The sequence below is a fragment of the Melospiza melodia genome, chromosome W, assembly GCF_035770615.1.
Source record: "Melospiza melodia melodia isolate bMelMel2 chromosome W, bMelMel2.pri, whole genome shotgun sequence".
NCBI lineage: Eukaryota > Metazoa > Chordata > Aves > Passeriformes > Passerellidae > Melospiza > Melospiza melodia.
Window position 1 is genome coordinate 58,195,907 of NC_086225.1, and position 23,206 is coordinate 58,219,112.

At 37.9% G+C, this 23,206-nt stretch overlaps 1 protein-coding gene across 1 annotated transcript in view; it reads right to left on the reverse strand.

The window, feature by feature from the left end:
• Nucleotides 1–6: 6 nt before the first annotated feature.
• The window catches only part of TCF4 (transcription factor 4), a gene marked incomplete at its 3' end in the record, with an annotated part of 84,304 nt that continues 61,104 nt past the window's right edge, over nucleotides 7–23,206 (reverse strand). Inside the window, 14 exon segments of the mRNA XM_063179544.1 lie at nucleotides 7–143; nucleotides 1,887–2,022; nucleotides 4,891–5,061; nucleotides 6,612–6,688; nucleotides 7,570–7,648; nucleotides 8,774–8,829; nucleotides 9,638–9,670; nucleotides 9,673–9,766; nucleotides 10,676–10,815; nucleotides 11,476–11,533; nucleotides 11,536–11,583; nucleotides 21,507–21,556; nucleotides 22,940–22,999; nucleotides 23,002–23,065. Of these exon segments, the coding sequence (XP_063035614.1) occupies nucleotides 7–143; nucleotides 1,887–2,022; nucleotides 4,891–5,061; nucleotides 6,612–6,688; nucleotides 7,570–7,648; nucleotides 8,774–8,829; nucleotides 9,638–9,670; nucleotides 9,673–9,766; nucleotides 10,676–10,815; nucleotides 11,476–11,533; nucleotides 11,536–11,583; nucleotides 21,507–21,556; nucleotides 22,940–22,999; nucleotides 23,002–23,065 (1,203 nt within the window).

Here is a 23,206-nt window from a genome sequence, read left to right on the forward strand (position 1 = left end):
TGATTTCAGCTCCTTCTTCTCCTCCTCCAGCTTCTTCTCCTCGGCCCCTTTGGCCTCCTGCAGGTTCTCGTCGGCCTCGTCGTCCGATTTGATCTCCGAGCTGCCCGACGACGCGCTCTGGCCCTGCAGGGCCCCTGGAATTCCTAAAAAAAAATAAAATAAAAAGTAAAAAATTCATAATTTTTTAATTTTCTGCTTTTCCCCATTTTTTTCCGCTTTTTTTTGCCGTTTTTTTCACGTTTTTAGCCCTTTTTTTGCCCATTTTATACCAATTTTTGCCCAATTTTTCCCCAATTTTTCTCAATTTTTCCCCATTTTTTTCCCATTTTTCCCCCAATTTTTCTCCATTTTTTCCCTACTTTTTCCCCAATTTTCACCCATTTTCTGCCATTTTTTCCCCATTTTTCTCCTTTTTTTTTGCAATTTTTTCTCCATTTTTTCCCCATTTTTTCCCCCCGTGGTTTATCCCCAATTTGATCTCCGAGCTGCCCGACGACACGCTCTGGCCCTGCAGGGCCCCTGGAATTCCTAAAAATAATTCAAATAAAAAGTAAAAAATTCATAATTTTTTATTTTTTTGCTTTTCCCCATTTTTTCTCCTTTTTTTTGCCGTTTTTTCCACGTTTTTAGCCCTTTTTTTGCCCATTTTATACCAATTTTTGCCCAATTTTTCTCAATTTTTCCCCAATTTTTTCCCATTTTTCCCCCAATTTTTCTCCATTTTTTCCCTACTTTTTCCCCAATTTTTCTCCATTTTCTTCCTATTTTTTCCCCATTTTTCTCCTTTTTTTTTGCAATTTTTCCCCCATTTTTTCCCCCGTGGTTTATCCCCAATTTGATCTCCGAGCTGCCCGACGACGCGCTCTGGCCCTGCAGGGCCCCTGGAATTCCTAAAAATAATTCAAATAAAAAGTAAAAAATTCATAATTTTTTAATTTTCTGCTTTTCCCCATTTTTTCCCATTTTTTTCCGCTTTTTTTTGCCATTTTTTCCACGTTTTTTGCCCATTTTTTGCCCATTTTACACCAATTTTTTCCCAATTTTTCCCCAATTTTTCCCCATTTTCCCCCCAATTTTTCTCCATTTCCCCCCAATTTTCCTCCATTTTTTCCCAATTTTTTCACCCATTTTATACCAATTTTTCCCAGTTTCATTCCCATTTTTCTCCTTTTTTTGCAATTTTTTCTCAATTTTTTTCCTCAATTTTTTCTCAATTTTCCTCCTTTCTTTCCCCAATTTTTCGCCATTTTTCTCTTTTTTTTTGCAATTTTTTCTCAAATTTTTCCTCGACTTTCCCCCCAATGTTCCCCCATTTTCCTCAATTTTTTTGCAATTTTTCCCCATTATTTCCCATTTTTTTCCCAATTTTTCCCCTAATTTTTCCTATTTTTTCACCATTTTTGGCCATTTTTGAATTTTTTTTTGTGAGTTTTTTGAGGAATTTTTGGGGCAATTTTTGGTGGAATTTTTTTGGGATTTTTTGCGAACTTTTTGTGATTTTTTGGGGATTTTTTTGGCATAATTTTTGGCCATTTTTTTCCCATTTTTTGTGGAATTTTTGGGGGATTTTTTGGGGAATTTTGGGGAATTTTTGGCCATTTTTTCCCATGTTTTGGAGATTTTTTCCCCCATATTTTGGAGCGATTTTTTGGTTATTTTTTCCCATTTCTTGGGAATTTTTTGGGGTTTTTTCGGGGGGAATTTTTGGGGATTTTTTCGGAACTTTTTGTGGATTTTTGGGCGATTTTTTTGGAATTTTTCGGGGATTTTTTGGTGATTTTTGGGGGATTTTTTTGCGAATTTTTGGGGGATTTTTTAACCGATTTTTTTGAAATTTTTTTTTGGTTTTTTGGGATAATTTTTGGATTTTTTTTTCCGTTCCTCACCCCTGTAGTGCTCCTGGCTGGGGTTGATGTCGGGCGACGTCGCCGAGGGCACCGGCAGCGTTGGCACGGGCACCGCGTTGGGCACCAAGGAGTGGCTGCCGCGGATGCCCACGCCGTCCTCCCGGTGAGCTCCCACCTGAAACACCAAAAATCCCAAATTTTTAAACCCAAAAATCCCAAAAATCCCAAAATTCCAACCCCCAAAATCCCCAAAATTCAAATCCCGAAAATCGCGACAATCGGAAATTCGAAAATCCCCAAAAATGCCAAAAATCCCAAATTTTCCAACCCCAAAATCCCCAAAATCCGAACCCCCAAAATCCCAAAAATTCAGACTCCAAAAATCCCCAAAATCCAAAATTCTAAAACCCCCAAAATCCCAAAAATCTGAAATTCTAAAGTCCCCAAAATCCCAAAAATCTGAAATTTTAAAGTCCCAAAAATCCCAAAAATCCCAAAAATTCAAACTCCAAAAAATCAGAAAAATCCAAAATTTTAAAATCCCAAAAATGCCCAAAATCTGAAATTTTGTGCCCCATTTTCCACCATTTTCTGCCCCATTTTCCGCCATTTTGTGCCCATTTTATGCCCATTTTGTGCCCCATTTTGTGCCCCATTTCCGCCATTTTGTGCCCCATTTTGTGCCCCATTTCCGCCATTTTGTGCCCATTTTGTGCCCCATTTTGTGCCCCATTTTGTGCCCATTTTGTGCCAATTTTGTGCCCATTTGGTGCCCATTTGGTGCCCCATTTCCGCCATTTTGTGCCCATTTTGTGCCCCATTTTCCACCATTTTGTGCCCATTTTGTGCCCATTTTGTGCCCCATTTCCGCCATTTTGTGCCCATTTTGTGCCCCATTTGGTGCCCCATTTCCGCCATTTTGTGCCCATTTTGTGCCCCTTTTCTGCCCCATTTCCACCATTTTGTGCCCCATTTTGTGCCCCATTTGTGCCCCATTTCCGCCATTTTGTGCCCATTTTGTGCCCCATTTTGTGCCCCATTTCCTCCATTTTGTGCCCATTTTGTGCCCATTTTGTGCCCCATTTCCTCCATTTTGTGCCCATTTTGTGCCCCATTTCCACCACTTTGTGCCCAATTTTATGCCCATTTTATGCCCCATTTCCGCCATTTTGTGCCCATTTTGTGCCCATTTTGTGCCCCATTTCCGCCATTTTGTGCCCCATTTTCCACCCAAATTTCCGCCATTTTGTGCCCATTTTGTGCCCCATTTCCTCCATTTTGTGCCCAATTTTATGCCCATTTTGTGCCCATTTTGTGCCCCATTTTGTGCCCCATTTTCCACCATTTTGTGCCCATTTTGTGCCCAATTTTGTGCCCATTTTGTGCCCATTTTGTGCCCAATTTCCTGCCCATTTTGTGCCCCATTTCCGCCATTTTGTGCCCATTTTGTGCCTATTTTGTGCCCCATTTGGTGCCCCAATTTCCACCATTTTGTGCCCATTTTGTGCCCCATTTTGTGCCTATTTTGTGCCCCATTTCCACCATTTTGTGCCCATTTTGTGCCCATTTTGTGCCCCATTTCCGCCATTTTGTGCCCCATTTTCCACCACTTTGTGCCCAATTTTATGCCCATTTTGTGCCCCATTTCCGCCATTTTGTGCCCATTTTGTGCCCCCCTTTGTGCCCCATTTCCGCCATTTTGTGCCCATTTTGTGCCCCATTTCCACCATTTTGTGCCCCATTTTGTGCCCATTTTGTGCCCCATTTTCCACCACTTTGTGCCCAATTTTATGCCCATTTTGTGCCCCATTTCCGCCATTTTGTGCCCATTTTGTGCCCCATTTCCACCATTTTGTGCCCATTTTGTGCCATTTTGTGCCCATTTTGTGCCCCATTTTCCACCCAAATTTCCGCCATTTTGTGCCCATTTTTGTGCCCCATTTTCCACCACTTTGTGCCCAATTTTATGCCCATTTTGTGCCCCATTTCCGCCATTTTGTGCCCCATTTTCCACACAAATTTCCGCCATTTTGTGCCCCATTTTGTGCCCCATTTCCGCCATTTTGTGCCCATTTTGTGCCCATTTTGTGCCCCATTTTGTGCCCCATTTCCACCATTTTGTGCCCATTTTGTGCCCAATTTTATGCCCATTTTGTGCCCCATTTCCGCCATTTTGTGCCCCAATTTCCGCCATTTTGTGCCCCATTTCCGCCATTTTGTGCCCAATTTTGTGCCCATTTTGTGCCCCATTTCCGCCATTTTGTGCCCCATTTTCCACCCAAATTTCCGCCATTTTGTGCCCATTTTATGCCCATTTTGTGCCCCATTTCTACCATTTTGTGCCCCATTTTGTGCCCCATTTGTGCCCCATTTCCGCCATTTTGTGCCCATTTTGTGCCCCATTTTCCGCCATTTTGTGCCCATTTTGTGCCCATTTTGTGCCCCATTTTGTGCCCCATTTTGTGCCCATTTTGTGCCCATTTTGTGCCCCATTTCCGCCATTTTGTGCCCCATTTTGTGCCCATTTTCCACCCAAATTTCCGCCATTTTGTGCCCATTTTCTGCCCCATTTCCTCCATTTTGTGCCCAATTTTATGCCCATTTTGTGCCCCATTTTGTGCCCATTTTGTGCCCCATTTCCACCACTTTGTGCCCAATTTTATGCCCATTTTGTGCCCCATTTCTGCCATTTTGTGCCCAATTTTATGCCCATTTTGTGCCCCATTTCCGCCATTTTGTGCCCAATTTTATGCCCATTTTGTGCCCCATTTTGTGCCCCATTTTCCACCACTTTGTGCCCAATTTTATGCCCATTTTGTGCCCATTTTGTGCCCATTTTCCACCCACATTTCCGCCATTTTGTGCCCATTTTGTGCCCCCTTTTCCGCCATTTTGTGCCCATTTTGTGCCCCATTTCCGCCATTTTCTGCCCTTTTTTCCCCCCATTTTTTGCCCTTTTTTTGCCCATTTTTTGCCCGATTTTTGTCATTTTTTCACCGATTTCCCCCAAATTTTCGCCCTTTTTTCCGGAACTTTCCCTCACCATGATGGAATGGCGGTTGCCCAGGATGCCCGCGCCGTAGGCTGGCACGTGGGTGCCCGGCAGCAGGCCGTGCATGTCGCCGGTGCCCACGGCGGTGCCCGGCCCCACGGCGTGGTTCCGCAGCACGTGGATGGCGTCGTCCAAGCGCTCCAGCCGGTCCTCGATGCGGCTCTGAGGAATTAATAATTTAAAATTTTTTAATTGGGTTTTTAATAAGGTTTGATTAAAGTTTTAATTGGGTTTTCATTAAGATGTAATGGGAATTTATGGGGATTTTTTTGGGAATTTTTTGGGGAATTTTGGGGGTTTTTTGGGGAATTTTTGGGGATTTTTGGGGGTTTTTTGGGGTTTTTTTGGGGGTTTTTTGGGGATTTTGAATGGGATTTTAATGGGATTTTTTGGGGATTTTTTGGGATTTTTTCGGGGTTTTCAGAGGGTTTTAATGGGATTTTTTGGGGGATTTTTTGAGGATTTTTTTGGGATTTTTTGGGATTTTTTTGGGGTTTTTGGAGGGTTTTAATGGAAATTTGAATGGGATTTTTGGGGATTTTTAATGGGGTTTTTAATGGGATTTAATGAGGTTTTAATGGGGTTTTTAATGGGATTTAATGAGGTTTTAATGGGGTTTTAATGGGGGTTTTTAATGGGATTTTAATGGGATTTTTAATGGGGTTTTAATGGGATTTTAATGGGGATTAATGGGGTTTTAATGGGGATTTTAATGGGATTTTTAATGGGATTTTAATGGGGTTTTAATGGGATTTTTAATGGGATTTTAATTGGATTTTAATGGGATTTTAATGGGATTTTTGGGGATTTTTTTGGATTTTGAATGGGATTTTTAATGGGGGTTTAATGGGATTTTTAATGGGATTTTAATGGGTTTTAATGGGATTTAATGAGGTTTTAATGGGGTTTTTAATGGGATTTTAATGGGGGTTTAATGGGATTTTTAATGGGATTTTTAATGGGGGTTTAATGGGATTTTTAATGGGGTTTTAATGGGATTTTTAATGGGATTTTAATTGGATTTTAATGGGATTTTAATGGGATTTTTGGGATTTTTGGGGATTTTTTTGGGATTTTTTGGGGGTTTAATGGGATTTTAATGGGATTTTTAATGGGGTTTTTAATGGGATTTTAATGGGGTTTAATGGGATTTTTAATGGGATTTTAATTGGATTTTAATGGGATTTTTAATGGGATTTTAATTGGATTTTAATGGGATTTTAATGGGATTTTTGGGGATTTTTTTGGATTTTGAATGGGGTTTTTAATGGGGTTTAATTGGGGTTTTTAATGGAATTTTGATGGGATTTTTAATGGGGTTTTAATGGGATTTAATGGGATTTTTAATGGGATTTTTAATGGGGTTTTAATGGGATTTTTAATGGGGTTTTAATGGGATTTTTAATGTGATTTAATGGGATTTTAATGAGATTTTAATGGGATTTTTGGGGGATTTTTTGGGGATTTTGGTGCAAATTTTAATGGGCTTTTCTGGGGATTTTTATTGCATTTTGAACCATTAATTAACAAATTAATTAACAGGTTAATTAACCCATCCCAACCCAACAAATCCCCGCATTTCCACCAACAAACGAATAATTAATGAGGCTACGAATGAATAATTAACGAGGCGCTCAACAAGTCATTAATGAGGGGCAATTAATTAATTAATGAGCGATGAATTAATTAATTAACGGGGTTAATGAACCTACCAAGGAGTGCAAGGGCCCCTCATAATTGGGAGACGACGACGCCTGACCTCCATTGCGGGCCCAAGCCGCCGTGCCTGCTGGTTAAGAAAGGCTTCATTAGCATAAATTTGCATAAATTAGCATGTGGGGGAAATTTGGGGAATTTTTGGGGAAAATTTTGGGGCAAAATTGGGAAAAAATTGGGGAAAAATGGGGAAAAATCATGAAAAATTGGGGGAAATTTTGGGGAAAAATTGGGAAAAAATTCAAATTATTTTGGGAAAAAAATCTGGAAAAATGGGGGGGAAAATTGAAAAAAAAAAAATCCCCAAAAATGGGAAAAATTTTAAATTATTTTGGGGAAAAATTGAGAAAAAATTTGGGGGGAAATTGGGAAAAATATGGAGAAAAGTTCCTTCAAAATGGGGAAAAAATTGGGGAAAAATTGTAAAAAAAATGAGGAAAAAAAGAGAAAAAAATCCTAAAAAATTGGGAGAAATTTGGGAAAAAAATCTGAAAAAAAAGGGAAAAATTTGAATTATTTTGTGGAAAAAAATGCATTAAAAAGTTTGGAAAAATTTGGGGAAAATTGAGAAAATAAAATCGCAAAAAATGGGGGAAAAAAATCCTCAAAAATTTGGAAATTTAGGGGGAAAATGCAGTAAAAAAATGAATAAAAAATTGGAATAAATTAGGAAAAAACACTAAAAAATCGGGAAAAATTCAAAATATAATTGGGAAAACATCTTAATAAATTGGGGAAAACTTTCATTTTATTTTTAGCAAAAAAAAATCGAATTTTGGGGAAAAAATTTGATGGATTTTGGGGAAAAAATTCGAATTTTTGGGTTAAAAAAGGCCAATTTTTTCGGGAAAAAAAGCAAATTTTTTCAGGATTTTTTGGGCAATAAAAATGAAATATTTTGAGGATTAAAATATGAAAAAAATTTAAATTTTAATTAAAAAAATTTGCACCAACCTGCGAGCGAAGGGGGCGAGCCGACGGGCGTGGAGGGGTTGGAGGGGAAGCTGCTGTTGGTGTGGTCAGGAGAGTAAATCTGCATAAAGATCATTGACATGCAAATTTATGCAAATTTATACAGAATTATGCAAATCTATGCATTTATGCAAATGTATGCAAATGGGAATTTTGGGGTTTTTTAAGGGATTTTGGGGGAATTTTTTGGGGGTTTTTTGGGGGATTTTTTGGGGAATTTTTTGGAATTTTTGGGGATTTTTTGAGGATTTTTTGGGGGAATTTTTTGGAATTTTTGGGGATTTTTTGAGGATTTTTTGGGGATTTTTTGATGAATTTTTTGGGGATTTTTTCTTGGTTTTTTGGGGAATTTTTTTGAATTTTTGGGGATTTTTTCAAAGAATTTTTTTGGGATCTAATTGGGGTTTTTTCAGGATTTTTGGGGGAATTTTTTGGAATTTTTGGGGATTTTTTAAGGATTTTTTGGGGGGATTTAATTGGGATTTTTTGGGGATTTTTTTCATGAATTTTTTGGGGAATTTTCTGGAATTTTTTTGGATTTTTTTGAGGATTTTTTTGGGACTTAATTGGGATTTTTTTTCAGGGGTTTTGGGCGGAATTTTTGGGGAATTTTTTGGAATTTTTGTGGATTTTTTGGATGATTTTTTGAGGATTTTTTTGGGGATTTTTTTGAGGATTTTTAATGATTTTTTTGGGGATTTAATTGGGATTTTTTTGGGGATTTTTTGGGAATTTTGGGGGGATTTTTTGATGAATTATTTCGGATTTTTTGAGGATTTTTTGGGGGATTTTTTGATGAATTTGTTGAGGATTTTGTGGGGATTTTTTGATGAATTTTTGTGGTTTTTTGTGGATTTTGGGGGGATTTTTTGAGGATGTTTTGGGAATTTTTTTGAATTTTTGGGGATTTTTGGATGATTTTTTTGGGGGATTTTTTGATGATTTTATTGAGGATTTTTTGGGGATTTTTGGGGAATTTGTTGAGGATTTTTGGGGGATTTTTTGGGGGAATTTTTGGAGAATTTTTTAGGATTTTTTGAGGGTTTTTTTGGGTATTTTTTCCGGATTTTTTGGAGATTTTTTGGGGGAATATTTTTGAATTTTTTGGGAATATTTTTCCCGGATTTTCCCATCCCCACCCATTTTATCCCCATAAATAAAAATTAAAATTGGGAATTTTCCTTACTGAGGCCAAAGCTTTGCCCAGAGCGTCGCCGGTCTGGGAACTCCCCCCTGCACGAGCTGCAAAACACAAAAAAAAAAAATCAAATTTTCATTTAAAAAATCATCCAAAATTCCAATTTTACATGAAATTCTACAATCCCAGAAAAAAATCTGAAATTTGGGGAAAAAATTTGGAAGTTTTACCCGAAAATTTGGGAATTTTGGGGTTTTTTGGAATTCGAAATTGCGATTTTTGGGGGGGGAAAATCAGAATTTTTGGGAAATTTTTTGGAGATTTTGAAGGGAATTTTTGGGAATTTTTGGGGATTTTTAATGGGGAATTTTGGGAAATTTTTGGGGAATTTTTTAGGGATTTTTTGGGGAAATTTTTGGGGATTTTTTTTAAATTTTTTGGGAATTTTTTTGGGAATTTTTCTGGGAATTTTTTTTTTATTTGTTAGGAATTTTTGGGAAATTTTTTGGGATTTTTTAAGAGTTTTTTGGGGGGATTTTCTGGGAATTTTTTTAGGATTTTTTGGGGAATTTTTTGGGGATTTTTGGGGAGTTTTTTAGGGATTTTGGGGGGAATTTTTGGGGATTTTTTGCAGAATGTTTTGGGATTTTTTGTTACGATTTTTTGGGATTTTTTGAGGATATTTTGGGAATTTTTTGAGAATTTTGGGCATTTTTTTTTTAATTTTTTGCGGATGTTTTTTAGGGATTTTCTGGGATTTTGGGGGGAATTTTTGGGAATTTTTTAGGGATATTTTCGAGAATTTTTGGGGGATTTTTGGGAGATTTTTGGGAATATTTTGGGGATTTTTGGGGGGATTTTTTAGGAATTTTTTTTTGATTTTTTGGGGGGATTTTTGGGGTTTTCACTCACCCAGCAGGGGCTCGGCGCCGTTGGCCGGGGGGTGCAGGAGGAGCTGAAGGGGTTGGAGGCGCCGCGGTGGAACGACGACATCGGGGGCAGAGAGGAGCTCAGCTCGGCCGAGGAGTGCGCTGGGTAACTCTGGGAGAAAGTCATCGAAATTCAATTAAAATTGGGGAAAAAGTGGGAAAAAATTTGGAGAAAATCGGAGAAAAAACGAGGAAAATACGGGGAAAAAATGGGGAAAAATTTGGAGAAAATTTGGAGGAAATCGGAGAAAAAACGAGGAAAATACGGGGGAAAAACGGGGAAAAAATGTGGATTTTTAGGGGGATAAAGAGGGGAAATTGGGGAGAAAATGGGGACAAAATGGGAATACAATGGCGGAAAATTGGGTAAAAAAATCAGAGAAAAATTGGAAAAGAATTGGGAAAAAATTGGGGAAAATTGGGAATAAAATGGGGAAAAATTGGGGAAAAATTGGAGGAAAATGGAAAAAAATTGGGAATAAATTGAGGAAAAATTGGGGAAAATTGAGAATAAAATGAGGAAAAAATGGGAAAAATTGGGAAAAAATTGGGGAAAAATGGGAAAAAATGGAGAAAAAAATGGGGAAAAATAGAAAAAAATCAGGAAAAAATTGGGAATAAAATGGGAATAAAATGGGGAAAAATTGGGAAAAATTTGGGAAAAATTTGGGAAATAATGAGAATAAAATGGGGAAAACTGGGAATAAAATGGGGAAAAAATTGGGAATAAAATGAGAAAAATTGGGGGAAAATTGGGGAAAAAATGGGAATAAAATGGGAAAAATTTGGGGAAAAATGGGGAAAAATTGGGAAACAATTTGGAGCAAATTGGAGAAGAAATGAGGAAAATATGGAGGAAAAATAGGGAAAAAATTGGAATTTTGGGGGGGACAAATTGAGAAAAAAAAGGGGAAAAAATCGATTTTTGGGGGGAATTTTTGGGGTTTTTTGTGGGAATTTTTGGGGAATTTTTGGGAGTATTTGAGGGATTTTTTGGGGGGGATTTTTGAAATGTTTTTACCAGTCTCTCGTGGGGGTGGAGGCTGCAATACCCCCCCGGCTGGGCCAGGTGGGAGTGGCCGGAATTCCCCAACATCCCTGAGAACCCGGCCTGGCCCATTCCACTGGAGGAGCCCCAGGGGTCGCTGCTGTGGTGCCCATCTGCAAGAAAAAAATCCAAAAGAATTAAAATTCTTATCAAAATCCACATTAAAAGCTTGAAATTTATTTAATCTTAAAAATTAGGGGGGTTTGGGGAAAAAAACCCGGAGGTTTTAGGGTGAAATTTGGGGTTTTTAGGGGAAAAAATTGGAATTTTTCGGGCGAAAGAATTGAATTTTTTGGGGGGATTTTTGGGGGAAAAAATTTGAATTCTTGGGGGGAAAAAACGGAATTTTTTAGGGATTTTTTTCAGGCCAAATTGGCGATTTTTTAATGCCAAATTTGGAGATTTTAAGAGATTTGGGGGGGGGGGCAAAATTTGGGATTTTTGAGGTGTTTCCAATGAAAATTTGGATTTTTTTTTGTGAGGAAATTCTGAATGTTGGGGGTGAAAATTGGGGATTTGATTGAGGCAAGATTTGGATTTTTTTCGAGCCAAAAATTGGGAAATTTTTGTCAAAAATTTGGAATTTGGAATTCAGAATTTTCCAGTGAAACTTGCTCCAAAATTGAGATTTTTTGGAGGAAAATTGGCCTAAAAAATCCAAATTTTGGGCGATTTTCGCCCGATTTTTTGCAGTTTTTTGTGGGAAAATTCGGGAATTTTGGAATTTTGGGAATTTTGGGGGGAATTTTGGGGGAATTTTGGGAATTTCTGACCTTGCATGAAGAAGGAGGAGGGGAAGGTGCTGGAGGCGCCCTTGGAGCTGGGAATCCCCCGGGGGAATCGCGGCTGAACTCGGCCGTGCTGGCGGACGGAGCGTAAACCTGAAAAAAAATGGGGAAAAAATTGAATTTATTTGGGGCAAAAAATTGAATTTATTTGGGGAAAAAATTGGGGGAAAATTGGGAAAAAATTGGGGAAAAATTGGGGGGGAAATTGTCACAAAATGGCGGCAAAACCGGACACCAAATGCGGAACAGAAAGGGGGGAAATTGAGGAAAAATGGAGGAGAAAATGGGGGGAAATTGCAGGAAATTGAGGGGAAATTGGGAAAAATTGGGGGAAATGGGGAAAAATGGGAAAAATTGGGAAAAATTGGGGAAAAAAGGGAGAAAATGAGGGCGCAGGGACAGCGGAGCCTTCGGCAAAGATCGGAAATTTTCGGAAGTATTCGGGACAGGAGGGCGCGGAGCCGCTCGGGCTCGGAGCCGAACGGGGCTGGAACCGCGAGGGTTCGGAGCCAATCAGCTTCGAGTTCGGAACCGCGAGGGTTCGGAGCCAATCAGGTGCGAGTTCGGCTTCGGAACCGCTCGGGTTCGGCCTCGGAACTGCTCGTGTTCGGAGCGGTTCGGAGCCAATCAGATTCGAGTTCGGAACCGCGAGGGTTCGGACCAATCAGGTTCGAGTTCGGGTTCGGAACCGCTCGGGTTTGACTTCGGAACCGCGAGGGTTCGGAGCCAATCAGGTTCCAGTTCGGAACAGCGAGGGTGCGGACCAATCAGGTTCGAGTTCGGGTTCGGAACCGCTCGGGTTCGAGTTCGGAACCGCTCGGGTTCGGCGCGGTTCGGAGCCAATCAGGTTCGAATTCGGAACCGCGAGCGTTCGGACCAATCAGGTTCGAGTTCGGGTTCGGAGCCGTTAGGCTTCGGTTTCGGAGCCGCTCGGGTTTGGAGCGGTTCGGAACCAATCAGATTCGAGTTCGGAACCGCGAGCGTTCGGACCAATCAGGTTCGAGTTCGGCTTCGGAACCGTTAGGCTTCGGCTTCGGAGCGCTCGGGTTCGGCGCGGTTCGGAACCAATCAGATTCGAGTTCGGAACCGCGAGCGTTCGGAACCAATCAGATTCGAGTTTGGCTTCGCCCTCACGGATCGGCGAAAAAACCGCCGCGAACTCCGGGCAAAAAACGGCGAAAAACGGGGAAAAAAGGTAAAAAAAAGATTTAAAACCAACTTAAAGCACGTCTAAATGTTCATGTTTTTAACCCCACGCCTAAAATAGCACGAAAATAGCCCCAAAAATTGAGATTTTTTACCGCAGAGACGGAGGTAAACCGGACCTATAATCCGGATTTTAACCTGATTTTAATCCTGAAATTTAAATCTCGAAACTGTCCTAAAAATGGGGATTGGAATCCTAAAATGGTCCCGAAAATTGGGAGGGGACTGGAATCTTAAAATGGTCCCAAAAATTGCACAAAAAGCCCTCAAAATTCCCCAGAACGTCCCTCAAAAAACCCCCCAAAATCCCCAAAAATTGGAATTAAAGCCTCCAAATTTTTCCTTTTTTTCGGACAATTTCCCCCAGATATTTTCCCCAATAATTTTTGGGTTATTTTTGAATAATTCCCTATTTTTGGGGAGATTTTTTTAGGATTTTTTGGGGGGGATTTTTTTCCACCTCCATCCATCAAAGGCGGCGAGGGGTTCATTATGTATGCATGATTTCCTCTGCAACTCATTAATATGCAAATGTATGCAGCTGTTAGTTGCTAAATTAAAAATGCAAAGCAGCCCTTCTGCTGGGGCTGCAAATTGGAGCCTTTGGAACGGTTGGGAAGGGGAAAAATGGGGGAAAAAAACCAAAAAAATCCCCAAAAAATCCCTGAAAACTTCCCCCAAAAATCCCATAAATATCCCATTAAAGTCCCATTAAAGTCCCCAAAAATCCCACAAAAAATCCCATTAAATTCCCGTTAGAAACCCATGAAAGTCCCATAAAAATTGCACAAAAATCCCCCAAAATTCCCATAAAAATCCAGTAAATTTCCTATAAGAATCCCAATAAATTCGCAATAAATTCCCATTAAAATCCCACAAAATTCCCATTAAAATCCCAAAAAAATCCCATTAAAATTCCCATAAAAATCCCATTAAAATTCAAAAAAATCCCCATTAAAATCCCATTGAAATCCCCATTAAAATCCCAAAAAAGTCTCAAATAAATCCCCCAATAATTCCATTAAATTCCCCAAGAAATCCCAATAAATTCTCATTAAAATCCCATTAAAATCTGATTAAAATCCCAAAAAATTCCCATAAAAATCCCCCAAAAATCCCATTAAAATCCAATTAAAATCCCCTAAAAACCCCCATTATAATCCCATCATTTTTTTTAATTTTCCCCATTTTTCCCCATTTTTTCCCCAATTTTTCCCAATTTTTGGGGCTGTCTCTCCTGGAATTCCCTCGGTGTCCACAAGAGGGCGCCCTGGCCCAGTTAAACCCAAAATCCCAAAAATTCCAAAAATCCCCAAAAAATCCCCAAAAATCCTAAAAAATCCAAAAAATCCCTAAAAAATAAAAAAAATCCAAAAAAATACCAAAAAAATTCCAAAAAAATCTCAAAAAATCCAATCCCAAAATTCCCAAAATTCCCAAAATCCAAAAATTCCCCAATTTTCCCCTCCTTCTGAATATTCTAATGATATGCAAATGAGGCGTTATTGATATCAGAATGAGCTGAGAACAAGGTGCTGTCGATATCAGATTGACATGCAAATGGATAATAACGATGGAATGCAAATTAGGGATGAATGCAATGAGGTGGTACCGATATCGAATGTATGCAAATGAGGTGGATCCATATCAGCTATTGTATGCAAATGAGGCGGGAATCAATCAAGCTATATGTAAATGAGGCACATGTGAATCAGAATTAGATGCAAATTGTGCATCAATCGATTTCACAATGATATGCAAATGAGGCTGTATTTGTATCAGTGATAAATGCATAATTACTGCATTATGAGTGGTGAAACGATAGTGCAAATAGGAGGTGAACGATATGGAATATTGTCGATATTCGATCGATATGCAAATGAGACTACCAATACCAGATTCATATGCAAATGACGCAACATTGTTATCTGCAAATGAGGCACGGTCAAAATCGGAATATCAGCATATGCAAATGAGGCAATATCAATATTATCAATAATATCAGTGTTATGTTCAAGTGCGTGGATATCAATTTCACATTGATATGCAAATGAGACTCTTGATATCCAATGATATGCAATGACTGTTGATCCAGAATTATATGCAAATGATATGCAAATGAGCTGCTCTCAATATCAGGATGTGCAAATGAGGCGGGATCGAAATCAGAACAATATGCAAATGAGGTGGTATCGGCATCAGATAGTATGCAAATGAGGATGTAATAATATTGATATCGAAATGAGGTGTGGTCAATATCAGCTTGTTATGCAAATAAGGTTCTACTGATATCAGCTTGATAATGCAAATTACACGTGATATCAGAATGATGATCAGTGGTGTTGGTGATATTGAAATGATATGCTAATGCGGTATTGTCGGATTGATATGCAAACGAGACTGTATTGATAACGATGTGATATGCACATGAGGTGGCGTCGATACATGGAAATGGTTTGCGATATTGAAATGATATGCTAATGAGGTATTGCATCATAGGATTGATATGCAAATGAGACTGTATTGATAACAATGTGATATGCAAATGAGGTGGTATCGATATATGGAAATGGTTTGCATTGATTGATTAGTTAAATGCAAATGTGGCTGTGTCGATCACAGTGTTATGCAAATGAGGCTGTAATGATATCAGAATGATATTCAAGTGGTGTTGGTGATATTTAAATGATATGCTAATGCGGCATTGTTGTTATTGGATTGATATGCAAACGAGACTGTATTGATAACAATGTGATATGCAAAAGAGGTGTTGTCGATATATGGAAATGGTTTGCATTGATTGATCAGTTATATGCAAATGAGGCACTGTCGATCACAATGTTATGCAAATGAGGCTGTATTGATATGAGTGATATGCAAATGAGGACGTATTGATACCAATATTATATGCAAATGAGGCGTGGCCAATATCAGCTTGTTATGTAAATAAGGTTCTACTGATATCAGCTTGATATGCAAATTAGACGTGATATCAGAATGATGATCAGTGTTGTTGGTGATATTGAAATGATATGCTAATGCGGTATTGTCGGATTGATAATGCAAACGAGACTGTATTGATAACAATGTGATATGCAAATGAGGTGGCGTCGATATATGGAAATGGTTTGCGATATTGAAATGATATGCTAATGCGGTATTGCATCATAGGATTGATATGCAAACGAGACTATTGATAACGATGTGATACTGCAAATGAGGTGGTATCGATCTATGGAAATGGCTTGCTTTGATCGATTACTTAGATGCAAATGAGGCAGTGTTGATCACAATGGTATGCAAATGAGGTGTGGTCAATATCAGCCTGTTATGCACATAAGGTTCTACTGATATCAGGTTGATATGCAAATTAGATATTCAAGTGGTGTTGGTGATATTGAAATGATATGCTAATGCGGTATTGTCGTTATCGGATTGATATGCAAACGAGACTGTATTGATAACAATGTGATATGCAAATGAGGTGGTATCGATATATGGCAATGCTTTGCATTGATCAATTAGCTAGATGCAAATGAGGCAGTGTCGATCACAATGGTATGCAAATGAGGCTGTATTGATATCAGAATGATATGCAAATGAGGTGGCGTCGATATATGTAAATGGTTTGCATTGATCGATTGGTTATATGCAAATGAGGCAGTGTCGATCACAGCGGTATGCAAATGAGGCCGTATTGATATTAGAATGATATGCAAATGAGGTGGTATCGATCTATGGAAATGGTTTGCATTGATCGATTAGTTATATGGAAATGAGGCAGTGTCGATCACAATGTTATGCAAATGATGCTGTAATGATATCAGAATGATATTCAAGTGGTATTGGTGATATTTAAATGATATGCTAATGAGGTATTGCATCATAGGATTGATATGCAAACGAGGTTGCATGGATACCAATGTGATATGCAAATGAGGTGGTATCGATCTATGGAAATGGTTTGCATTGATCGATTAGTTATATGCAAATGAGACTGTGTCGATCACAGTGCTATGCGAATGAGGCTGTATTGATATCAGAATGATATGCAAATGAGGTGATATGGATCTATGGAAATGGTTTGCATTGATGGATTAGTTCTATGCAAATGAGGCTGTGTCGTTCACAATGGTATGCAAATGAGGCAGTATTGACATCAGAATGATATGCAAATGAGCTGGTGTCGATATATGGAATTGGTTTGCAATGATCGATTAGTTATATGCAAATGTAACAGTGTCGATCACAGTGGTATGCAAATGAGGCTGTATTGATATTAGAATGATATGCAATTGTGGTGATATCGATCTATGGAACTGGTTTGCATTGATTAGCTGTATGCAAATGAGACAGTGTCGATCTCAATGGTATGCAAATGAGGCTGTAGTGATATCAGAATGATATGCAAATGAGGCTGTATCTATATCGACGTCTATGTAAATGAGGGTGTATTGATATCTGAATGGTATGCAAATAAAGTGGGATTGATAGAATCATATGCAAATGAGGTATTAGGTAACAGCATGAAATGCAAATGAGGTTGTGTCGATATCATGGTGATATGCAAATGAGGGTGTGTCCATATTAAATTCCCATTGAAATCCCCCATTGAAATCTCATTGAAATCCCCCATAGAAATTCCCTATTGAAATTCCCCATTAAATTCCCCCATTAAAACCCATTGAAATCCCCCATTTAAATCCCCCATTAAAATCCCATGGAAATTCCCCATTAAATTCCCCCATTAAAATCCCATGGAAATTCCCCATTAAATTCCCCCATTAAAATCCCATGGAAATTCCCCATTTAAATCCCCATTAAAATCCCATGGAAATTCCCCATTAAATTCCCCCATTAAAATCCCATGGAAATTCCCCATTTAAATCCCCCATTAAAACCCCATTGAAATCCCCCATTTAAATCCCCCATTAAAATCCCATGGAAATTCCCCATTTAAATCCCCCATTAAAATCCTTTGAAATTCCCCATTAAATTCCCCCATTAAAACCCCATTGAAATTTCATATTAAAATCCCATAAAAAGCCAATAAAGGCCAATAAAGTCCTATAAAAACTCTAAAAACATCTTATAAATCTTATCAAACCCTGTAAAATGCCATAGAAATCCCATCAAAGTCCCCAATAAAATTCCCCATTAAAATCCCATTGAAATCCCCCATTAAAATCCCATTGAAATTTCCCATTGAAATTCCCCATTAAAATCCCATGGAAATTCCCCATTAAAATCCCATGGAAATTCCCTATTAAAATCCCATGGAAATTCCCCATTAAAATCCCATTAAAATCCCATTTAAATCCCCCATTAAAATCCCATGGAAATTCCCCATTAAATTCCCCCATTAAAACCCCATTGAAATTCCCCATTAAATTCCCCCATTAACATCCCATTGAAATTCCCCATTAAAATCCCATTAAAATCCCATTGAAATTCCCCATTAAAATCCATTGAAATTCCCCATTAAATTCCCCCAATAAAACCCCATTGAAATTCCCCATTTAAATCCCCCATTAAAATCCCATTGAAATTCCCATTAAATTCCCCCAATAAAACCCCATTGAAATTCCACATTAAAATCCCATAGAAACCCATCTAAAGCCCTCTAAAATCCTATAAAATCTCCATAAACATCTTATAAATTGTATCAAACCCTATAAAATCCCATAAAAATCCAGTCAAATTCCCCATTGAAATACCCCATTAAAATCCCATAGAAATTTCCCATTGAAATTCCCCATTAAATTCCCCCATTAAAACCCCATTGAAATTCCACATTAAAATCCCATAAAAACCATAAAAAGCCCTATACAATCCTATAAAAAGTCTATAAACATCTTATAAATCTTATCAAACCCTGTAAAATCCCATAAAAACCCCATCAAATTTCCCATTAAAATCCCACTGAATTTCCCATTGAAATTCCCCATTCAAATCCCATTGAAATTCCCCATTGAAAATCCCATTCAAATTCCCCATTACAATCCCATTAAAATCCCCATTAGAATCCTATGGAAAATTCCCCATTAAAATCCATTAAAATCCCCCATTAAAATCCCATTGAAATTCCCCATTAAAATCCCATTGAAATTCCCCACTAAAATCCCCCATTAAATTCCCTCATTAAAACCCCATTGAAATTCCACATTGAAATCCAATTAAAACCCTATAAAGGCACATAAAATCCTATAAAAACTCTATAAACATCTTATAAATCATATCAAACCCTGTAAAATCCCATAAAAATCAAGTCAAATTCCCCATTGAAATCCCCTTGAAATTCCCCATTAAAATCCCATTGAAATTTCGTATTGAAATTTCCCATTACATTCCCATTGAAATTCCCCATTAAAATCCCATTGAAAATCCCCATTGAAATCCCTCATTAAAATCCCACTGGAATTCCCCATTAAAATTTCCCATTAAAATTCCCCATTAAAATCCCATTGAAATTCCCCATTGAAATCCCCATTAAAATCCCATGGAAATTCCCCATTAAAATCCCATTCAAATTCCCCATTAAAATCCCACTGGAATTCCCCATTAAAATTTCCCATTAAAATTACCCATTAAAATCCCTTTGAAATTCCCCATTGAAATCCCCATTAAAATCCCATGGAAATTCCCCATTAAAATCCCATTGAAGTCCCATTGAAATTCCCCATTAAAATCCCCCATTAAAACCCCAAGGAAATTCCACGTTAAATCTATGAAAACCCTATAAAGCCCTATAAAATCCTATAAAAACTGTATAAACAACTTATAAATTGTATCAAACCCTATAAAATCCCATAAAATTCCCATCAAATTCCCCATTAAAATCCCATTGAAATTCCCCATTAAATTCCCCATTAAAATCCCATTGAAATTCCCCATTAAAATCCCATTGAAATTCCCCATTAAATTCCCCCATTAAAACCCCATTGAAATTCCACATTAAAATCCCATAGAAACCATCTAAAGCCCTCTAAAATCCTATAAAATCTCCATAAACATCTTATAAATCTTATCAAACCCTATAAAATCCCATAAAAATCCAGTCAAATTCCCCATTGAAATACCCCATTAAAATCCCATTGAAATTTCCATTTAAATTCCCCATTAAATTCCCCCATTAAAACCCCATTGAAATTCCACATTAAAATCCCATAAAAACCATAAAAAGCCCTATACAATCCTATAAAAAGTCTATAAACATCTTATAAATCTTATCAAACCCTGTAAAATCCCATAAAAACCCCATCAAATTTCCCATTAAAATCCCACTGAATTTTCCCATTGAAATTCCCCATTAAATCCCATAGAGAAATTCCCCATTAAATTCCCCATTAAAATCCCATTGAAAATCCCCATTGAAATTCCCATTAAATTCCTCCATTAAAAGGCCATTGAAATTCCACATAAAATCCCATAAAAACCCTATATAGCCCTATAAAATCCTATAAAAACTCGATAAACATCCTATACATCTTATCAAACCCTATAAAATCTCATTAAAATCCCATCAAATTCCCCATTAAAATCCCCTTGAAATTCCCCATTGAAATTCCCCATTAAAATCCCCCATTAAAATCCCATTAAAATTCCCCATTAAAATCCCATTGAAATCCCCCACTGAAATTCCCCATTAAAATTCCCCATTTCAAAAAATGCCACTGAAACTCCCCACTAAAATCCCCCATTGAAATCCCACTGAAATTCCCCATTAAAATCCCCATTAAAATCCCATTAAAATTCCCCATTAAAATCCCTTTGAAATTCCCCATTAAAATTTCCCATGAAAATTCCCCATTAAAATCCCATTGAAATCCCTCATTAAAATGCCACTGAATTTCCCATTGAAATTCCCCATTAAAATCCCCCATTAAAATGCCTTTGAAATTCCCCACTAAAATCCCCCATTAAAATCCTATTGAAATTCCCCTTTGAAATCCCTCATTAAAATCCCATTGAAATTCCCCATTAAAATCCCATTAAAATTCCCCATTAAAATCCCTTTGAAATTCCCCATTAAAATACCCATTAAAATCCCATAGCAATTGCCATTGAAATTCCCCATTAAATTCCCCCATTAAATCCCCATTGAAATTCCACATTAAAGTCCATAAAAACCCTATAAATCCCTATACAATCCTATAGAAAGTCTATAAAAATATTATAGATCTTATCAAACCCTATAAAATCCTCTTCAAATTCTGCATTGAAATTCCCCAATAAAATCCCCTTGAAATTCTCTATTGAAATTCCCCATTAAAATCCCATTGAAATTCCCTATTGAAATTCCCATGAAAATTCCCCACTAAAATCCCATTGGAATTTCCCATTGGAATTTCCCATTGAAATTCCCCATTAAAATCCCCCATTAAAGTCCCATTGAAATTCCCCACTGAAATCCCCCATTAAAATCCCATTAAAGTCCCATTGAAATTCCCCATTAAAATCCCCCATTACAATCCCACTGAAATTCCCCATTAAAATCCCTTTGAAATCCCCCATTAAAATTCCCCATTAAAATACCATAGAAATTCCCCATTAAAATCCCCCATTAAAATCCCATTGAAATTCCCGACTAAAATCCCCCATTAAAATCCCATTAATATCCCCATTGAAATTCCCATTAAAAGTCCCCATTAAAAATCCCATTAAAATCCATTGAAATTCCCCATTAGAATCCCATTGAAATCCCCCAGTCAAATCCCATTACAATCCCATATAAACCCCATAAACCCTTATCAAACCCTATCAAACCCCAATCAAACCCTATAAAAATCCCGTAAAAACCCCAAACTTACGGAGGACGGCAAACCCGGGGGCACCTTGCGAACTTTCTTTGTCTGAACTTCTGGAAAAAAGGGACATTTGTGGGGTTTTGATAGGATTTGTATGGGGTTTTTATAGGGCTTTTAATTGGGTTTTGATAGGATTTTAATGGAGATTTGATAGGGCTTTTGTGGGGTTTTGATAGGATTTTAATGGGGTTTTTATAGGGTTTATAATGGAGGTTTTATAGGGTTTTGGTGGGATTTTTATAGGGTTTTTAATGGGATTTCTATAGGATTTTAATGGGGTTTGAATGGGATTGTAATGGGGTTTGAATGGGGTTTTAATGGGGTTTTGAATGGGATTTGAATGGGGTTTTGAATGAATGGGATTTTTAAGAGGTTTTGAATGGGATTTTGAATGGGGTTTTGAATGGGATTTGAATGGGGTTTTGAATGGGATTTTTAAGGGGTTGTAATGGGATTTTAATGGGGTTTGAATGGGATTGTAATGGAGTTTTGAATGGGATTTGTAAGGGTTTTGAATGGGATTTTAAATGGGGTTTTGAATGGGATTTTAATGGGGTTTTGAATGGGATTTGTAAGGGATTGTAATGGGATTTTGGAGGGATTTTTAGAGGATTTTTAATGGGCTTTTAATGGGGTTTTTAATGGGGATTTTTATAGGATTTTGAATGGGATTTTAATGGGGTTTTTAATGGGGATTTTTATAAGATTTTAATTGGGATTTTTATGGGATTTTTATAGGCTTTTTAGTGGGATTTTTGGGGGGATTTTTATAGGATTTTTTATGGGGATTTTATAGGATTTTTAGTGGGATTTTAATGGGATTTCTATAGGATTTTCATGGGGTTTTTAATGGGATTTTTAAGGGGTTTTTAATGGGATTTTTATAGGATTTTTAATGGATTTTTGGGGGATTTCTATAGGATTTTAATGCGAATTTTTGGGATTTTTAAATGGGATTTTAATGGGAATTTTTGGGATTTTGAAATGGGATTTTAATGGGATTTTAATGGGATTTTTGGGGGGATTTTTATAGGATTTGAATGGGAATTTTGGGGGGTTTCTAATGGGATTTTAATGGGATTTTTGGGGGATTTCTTTGGAGGGAATTTTTGGGGATTTTTTTGGGATGTTTGGGGGATTTTTTTGAGGATATTTTTGAGGATATTTTGGTCATTTTGGGGGATTTTTGGGCGATTTTTGGGGAATTTTTTTTTTGTGATTTTTGGGGATTTTTTGGTGATTTTGGGGGGATTTTTTGAGGATATTTGGAGGATATTTTTGAGGATTTTTTGGGGATGTTTTGGTGATTTTGGGGGGATGTTTGGGGGATATTTTGGTGTTTTTGGGGGGATGTTTGGGGGATATTTTGGTGATATTTTGGGGATGTTTTGGGGATGTTTTGGGGGTGTTTTTGGGGATGTTTGGGGGTGACTCACCCATGGAGGCGCCGTGCAGGGCTCTCCGGCGCCCGCTGCCCCCGTACTGGTAGAACTGGATCCGCCTTTGCTGGGGGACAGCGCCCCGGGCGGGGGCAGCTCCAGCTCCGCTGCCACCAGGCCCTGCTGGGGAGGGGAAATGCACCAAAAATCCCCAAAAGATTCACACAATATTCCCAAAAAACCCCCAAAACAGTCCCAAAACATCCCCAAAATAGTCCCAAAAAAATCCCCCCAAAATTCGCAGAACATCCCCAAAATATTCAC